At 45.1% G+C, this 7,082-nt stretch overlaps 1 protein-coding gene across 1 annotated transcript; it reads right to left on the reverse strand.

Annotated features, from left to right (window-relative positions):
* Window positions 1-1,993: 1,993 nt before the first annotated feature.
* Window positions 1,994-7,064, reverse strand: TNFAIP3 (tumor necrosis factor, alpha-induced protein 3; the record flags this gene model as incomplete). The annotated part of the gene is made up of 4 exons (XM_010192122.1): window positions 1,994-2,266; window positions 3,001-3,233; window positions 4,557-5,467; window positions 6,874-7,064. Coding segments are annotated over 4 exons (1,608 nt in total), but the record flags the coding sequence as incomplete, so codon positions are not given.
* Window positions 7,065-7,082: the final 18 nt, after the last annotated feature.

Genomic DNA, 7,082 nt, shown 5'->3' on the forward strand with positions numbered 1-7,082 from the left:
GGACAAATGGAGAATCAGCTTTTGAAAAAGGGGAATACACCCTAGAGATGGGCTTGGTAGATCCAGCAGGCATCCAAGAACTTGGGCTAGAAAGCTGAGTGAACTACAAGGACCAGCTAATCTATGGCAGAAGTACTCTGGAACCTACATGGTTTCAATTGGGAAAGCACTGAAGTATGTGCTGAGGTGTGCTCCTGAACAGTCAGAAGGGATTAGAGAGTTAATCAGCACAGAGAGAAGTTGACCTGAAGAGGTCACCTCTTAGGAAAGTCCTCTTTCCTGACTGCACAGGGAGGCTTGGAGCCCTGACTCATTTTCTTCCTTCAGATCATGGGCAACACCTGGAAGTTGCGTCACCCACACTACCAAGAGCTTTTCCTGAGACGACGATGGTTAAGGTGAGAGTACGAAGAGACTTACAGCAAGTTATCACCTTCTCAAAGCACTTGGCTACATCGCCTGAACCAGGGAGCACTTGGTAACATGCTGAATGGTGGTCCTGAACAGAAATGCATTCTTCAAGGGGTGTCCCATGCTCAGCTGCACTCTCTCTCAATAATATAAAATAACAAATTAAATCCTTCAATAATTTATTTCTTTGTATCAGAGAATGTTTTTCAATTATACATTTAAGTTTGTATACTTCTTTCAACAGAAGAGTAAAGATATGTAAAAAAAATCCTAGCTGTGCAAATTTCAAGTTGCATTGTTTCAAATAATATAAATATTTTAATAAAACATATGTTCACATTAAGGTTCACAAAATATATAAAATTTAAAAGAAATAAGTCATGAGTTAATTATTTTTCTTTTTAAAACCTGTTTTTTAATAACTAGAAAAAGATTCTAAACTTGAGAAGAAACTTAGAGGAGGTAACACCTCCAAAATCATAGCAGCAAAACAGATGCTGAAAACTTGAAAGGTGTGAAGAGAGAGGAGAGAAGCAGGTACCAGACACAATGGTAAAGGCAAGTATTGCAGATTGAGAGGTGGACGCATGAACTCCAGGAGTAAAATCTCAACCCTAAAGCACTCTGTTACTGAGCTCCAAGCTGTTAGCACAGTAACAGAACTGCATTAAGGATAAAAGAAAGAAGTGTGACAGATATGGCAGGGTAGGGGTGGTACGAACAGCAGCACATATATACCTGACAGTTACAATGCAAGAGAAAAGAGCTGGTTTGGTTTCAGAACCAGAGATGAAAACAAAAGACTTCGGGGTTTTTTTGTTTGTTGGAGGCAATTCCTTCCATATGAGTGGGGAACGGCAGGACTTGGTTTTTCCATTGCATGCATATGCTTAATAAAGTTGCTTCTGTAATCACCTGTCTTTTCTAGCTGCCTTGGAATTTGGGATAGGATCCAAATGCTGGTAGGGTTAAGCATGTTAAAGGAACAGACCACTGCTGGTCTTGTTTCTGGATGCAGTTTGCTGAGGGCTCTGCAAACCCAGAACCGCTTGCTGTTAACACCCTGAATACCTGTAAAAACACCAGCAAGGACACAGGCAACCCAAAGCAAGTTTCTTCAGACATCAACTGCAAGTTGCATCAGCCTGTCCTGGGGAATCCCTCTCAGGAAGGACCTGCCTCTGATTGATGTATGCCAATGCAGAGAGCTCTTGCACCTCCACGCCCAGGAGCGGGGAAGGTATTGAGAAAGAAGCGGAATCAGGAAGTTCTTTGGACTCAAATGCTTCACACTTCCTCCTGGGAAGTCCAATAATTAAATATGGCATTGTGAGAGCTTAGTCATGAATGACAACTCTGTGCAGAAGGCAACCTGCCCTTCTCAGCAGTCCTTGTATGCAGTGTTTAGAGGAAGTAGACATTTATTCCTGTTCTTGGGAATAAACAGGAACATGGGCAGACAGCTTATATTTCCCCCCACCCCCTGAATCCCAGGACTGTTAAGTGTTTTGGACATAGCACCATTTCAGTGAAGGAAGTAGCAGGTGTTGCTTTCTTGTTCTTTACCAACTCCTCCCCTCTGCTAGCCGTAGATCTGTTTGAACTGGTAGCATTCATTGCAGTAGCCGTTGCACTTGGCATTGCCATAGTGATCACAAGCAGGGGCTCGGCAGCGTTGCTTTGGGGGTTCCTCTGCAGCGGGGTCCCTAGCACTCCTTGATGGTGTGAGGTGCTTGCACTCAGAGCACAAGTCATTGCTTCTGCAGGCCAGGTTGTTTCGACACGAAGCCACAGCACACTGTCTCTTCTGGCTACTCAATGCTGCTTGCTGCACATCTCTGTGCTGTCCCATTCTCTTAAAAAGCATTAAAAGACATTGTTAGTTGCCATGCTGGCAGCACAAGTGGCTTTTCAATTACTTTCAACTCTGCTCATGGTTTGCATAGGTAACCACTAGGGGGTTACAGACATATGCTGCTTCTGAAAAGTACAATACCAAGAGCCAAGGTGGACTTTACCACAGAAAATCATAAATTCTGCCATTTCTTAGGGGAAAAAAAAAATCTTTTTGTCTTCGGTAACTTTCAATTCCAAAAGGGCTAAAACAAACCAAATTAAAAAAAAATATGGAACAAAAAAAAGTCTGTAATGGGCTTAAAGAAAAAGGTGGCATGAAGCAGACTAAACCTCTCAATGCCATTGCATAGCTCTAAGGGTAAGAATGAAAATCTTTCCCCAGCCAACAAACAAACCAACTGCTGGTCCAATTGCTTCCACCGAAATTGCTGGTGAAATCCCGGTTGAGGTAAAACTGAACAAGGCCATGATAACCCTAAACTGGGAACAACTTGGACTTAGCAGTGTTAGGTTTACAGTTGGACTTGATGATCTTAAGGGTCTTCTCCAACCAAAACAATTCTACGATTCTGTGACTTTTAGGAGTGCTGCTCAGTTGCTCTATGCCTGTCTTTCCATGATACTTAGGATGCAGTCATTTGAGGATTTTCTAGTATGCACCCAGAGTCATTACCACAAGAGAAAAATGTGCAGTGCTAAACAAGAGGACAATTTTGAGGAGTTCACACTTACTTCTGTCTGTCTCAACAGCTGTTCTTCTGACCTCCTGGCTTCCTGAAAACGCTGGTCCTGGGCCTTAATGAAGCAGTTCTGGCAGTACCCCTCAAGCATCGTGCTTCCCAGGGTACCGCAGTCGCGCCGCTGGCAGGACACGGTGTTACGGAAGGCGGCAGCTGAGGTCCCTGTCTGAGCTGTCGCCGAGGACTTCCTCTGAGATCTCCTCTGGTGGCGCAGCAAAGCGCTGTCTGTAATGCAAAGTAGGGACAAGAGCACTTTCAATGTGCCCCATGGATCTGATGACCCAAAGCAACTATAAGAAGCTCACTGGTTTAAAAATAAAAAATAAGAATGAGAAAAAAATCTTCAATCCTGAGACCTCTCAGATGATGTACTTTCCTTCATGTTACATAAATAAGTGAGCTAATACAGCTCAATTTTCCCATCAGAAGTTGTTGGACCAGCTGATTCGAGAAAAACTTGCCCTCAGTGGGCAAACTAGATCCCACTGAAGTAATGAGGAATTTCACCTTTGGCTTCAGCATGTCATCTGTGATCTAGCCCAACACTTCCCTTTTGGCCTGCCCCATTGCAGAGGCATGGGCTAATGACAGCATAGTGTCATAGAGCTTCATGGGAAAAGTGCCTTGTGCTTTTTAGTCTCATGAAGCAATCTCATATATTCCACCATCAGAAGGAAAGAATTTTCATTGTCAACAACACTGGAAAACCAGCTATTGCAAGTTGGCGTAGAAGTTCCCCAATTTAAAAGTATGTGGAAAGTGCAGTATTGACACACTTGTCAGCAATGAAAGAGTCTTAAGAGATAAGCAATAATTCTGTCTTACATGTGCCTTTCACCCTCTATACCCAAGGGCTCTTTGCCTGTGTAACATGGTGGTAGCATGAAAGATGAAGATTTCATGACATGATTTATTTACAGACTATTACCTTTCTGAAGGCCTGCCTTTAAACACACAGGTGTATGCATGCACATCTACTACAGGTAGACTATAATACTCTCCCAAGTAACTCCAAAATACAAGCACGTCATCTACAGTTGACTTCTACTTGCTCAGTTTATCAAGGAGACTTCAGTATTTACTCCAGAGTGTTATACCTGTTACATCCAGAATGGATGTAGGTCTTCAAATTCATCCCAAGCTTTTTAAAAGCCTTGCTAACATAACTGGCTTTCAGTAGCATCAATACAACAGCACGTCCCTCACTGACCCCCTACAACTTCTAGCTGTGAATAAAATTCATACCAAACCATGAATGTAGCGGACAGTGAGAAGGGATCAGAAATCCCTCCTGAGATAATTTTGCTTCCATGAAATCCAACCGGAAGTTTTACAAGAGATTTCACAGATTTCCTACTCCATTACCACACACCCATTTACAGGACAATAATGGCCAAAAAAAGCACCTTCTTCTCACGTTGTTGCTACTGCTCCACACCGTTTCCATCACGCCCTGCCCTCTTAGCACTCTGTGCATGCAGAGCTTCACAGCTTGAGGAGGCCGACCTGCAGCCAAAGTATGCCAAAGCTCACCCCATCTCCACTTACCGTGGTTTTCCCTGTACTCAAAGAAACACAGCGTGCAAAAGCCCTCATTCTGCGGTGTCCCGAAAAACTTGCAGCTAGGTTTCCTGCAGGGGTTCCCTCCCCTTTTCTCCTCGGGAGGCAGCGCCGGTGGTGGGGGCTCCTCGCCGCAGCCATTGGGGGCCTCATGGCAGGAGTGCTGGAGTAGGCTCTGTGAGATCTGGGATGGGTCAGATGTCGATCTCTGGTGGCACATAGGTGGGAAAGCAGGCCTGCCGTTTGAGGAGTGCTCTGTAGACCTTTTGAAGCAAGCGCTGCATATGCCGTTGAAGGTCCTGTTGGCCTTCTGACAGCACACCTTGCATGTGGCATAGTCTAAAAGTCTCCGGTCATCCAAGTTGTTGCAAGGACCATGCTGTCTGGCATTGTGGCAGCGTTCGCAAAGCCCATTGTGCTGCACGTTCAGTGTAAAGGGGCAGTCTGGTGTCCTGCATTTCATGGCTGTGGTCTCACTGTACAGGAAAAGGCTCGGAGCAGTCGGAGGTGCGGAGCGAGGCCCTGTTACAGGTCCTTCGGACGCCCATCCCCCAGGTTCACAAACATCCCCACGTGAGGAACCCGACCCAGCTGTCTTCAGTTTCTCGGGTGCTGCTTTGGAGGTCTGCTTTCTTCCTTTGCTTCCCTCGGACCTCCGCTCAAAGCACTCGTGGCAGTAGGGCTGGGTGTTCACAGACATGTAGAAAGGGCAATTTGGCGTTTCACATTTCACCTGTAAGAGGGAGAGCTGGGAAAAAGACAGTTCCTGTCTGTTCCTGGGGCAGGTCTCTCTCCTGGCAGGTTCAGCGTTCTCCTGCCACTTCTTGTACTCATGCTGTACCAGTTGAAAGTAATCTTCCACAAGGTTGATTTCTTTGGGTAGGTTGCCTTCATCTAACCTGAGAGCCAGAAAAGGAAGATTGAATCAGTGGTTGAAAAGGGCAGAAGGTGGGGGCAGAGGCAAATAAAAGCAATGTGGGAAGGAAATGTAGATTTAATGCACATCCATATTACTCAGCTAGAAGATCTAGGATGTTAAACTGTTGCTGTAAATGGAAATAATTTTAAAAGCAGGTGTTCGGAGATGTCAAATGGAGACTTTCATAGCTAAAGAAATGCTCTGACAGAATACTAAACAGAAGTATTCTTAAAAGGATTTTCTAGGTGAGGGATTTCTGTCTAAGAGCTGTTTGCAGGAAGAACGTGAATAATCTCCCAGAAGCTAAAAGAAAATCCCTGCAATCCTGAATTCCTCTGAATACCAGTGCTCAGCTGAGCTGAGTTTAGCATGGAAGACCCCTCTCTTCACCAGCCCACACTAAGAACAAGCCTTTCCTACAGTGGGCTCAGCATTTCATGATACAATTTATCATGAAATCTGCTCCTTGTTTTGCCATGTTGGGTCTGTATCTACCAGCAGAATTCTTCAATCAATCACTAGTATCCATCACACCATCCCTACTCTGCCCCTGACCACAGGGAAACCCCATATCAGCGCTTCACCATGCCACAGTCAGGAGGATGAGGAACTAGCATTGCTGGTAACACTCAAGAACACATTTATGCAGTAGGACTAGGGAAGCTGGATTTACTACTCTTTATGTATGCAGGAGGACTTCAATTTTCAAGTCTCCCAAACCACCAGTCCCTGTGTGGTAATGGAAGCAAAGATAGAGGACACAGGGAGCTGCTTCCCACCCACACTCATGAAGGCACTGGGTGGACACTGTTGCCAGCATCCCCTAAATGTGAGAAGCCAATGGGTGTCACCAGCTGCCCCCTGCACATTACTGAGGCTCAACTGTCAGGGGGATAAGCGCAGGCACTGGTTCCTCCACCAGCCACAGCTTCCTGCCTACTGCCGCACTGCAACAGCCCAGGGTGTCAAGGCATCTGTGCTGAGAATATACCACCGAGTACTTTCCCTGGGGTGGCCAAAATTACACCAGCTGCCCTTTTCACAATGTGCCCTCACATAAAGTAAGAGTTTGGTCTAAGTAGTTCCTGGGTTTAACAGCTTTTCAGTCACTCTCCCGTGTAATCTAAAAGTCAGTGAATCTAATCCATTGGGTTTACTCTTCTAAAATATTAGTTTCAATCTGCTAAGTCTGAAAACATTTTTGCCTTTATACTGAGACTGGCCTGAGCTCATACCACTTCAAAGCATGTCAACAGTAATGCCAATATTTCATATTTCAGAGGGTAAACGTGGAAGGGAGGAAAGACCAAAGGAACACACCGGGCTTCCTGGCTTCTCCCACCTCCATAAACAAGATAACTTTGAGGAAACAGGAATGACACTCACTTTGCAGCATTAATTAGATGAGTTGTACCATGATCCCAGCCTTGCACTGGAATTTCTATCACTATCAAGTAGTCTTTTAGCAGCTGCTCTTTCTCCCTCTCTTCTGTGTCTGTCAGAAAGTGCACAGTCAAATCCTCAAATCTGCCTCGTTCACTGGTGACCAGAGGAACAGCCCGGATTTCTGTGGAGAAACAAGACAGATTATATTT

The sequence above is a fragment of the Mesitornis unicolor genome, unplaced genomic scaffold (genome assembly GCF_000695765.1).
Source record: "Mesitornis unicolor isolate BGI_N332 unplaced genomic scaffold, ASM69576v1 scaffold45559, whole genome shotgun sequence".
NCBI lineage: Eukaryota > Metazoa > Chordata > Aves > Mesitornithiformes > Mesitornithidae > Mesitornis > Mesitornis unicolor.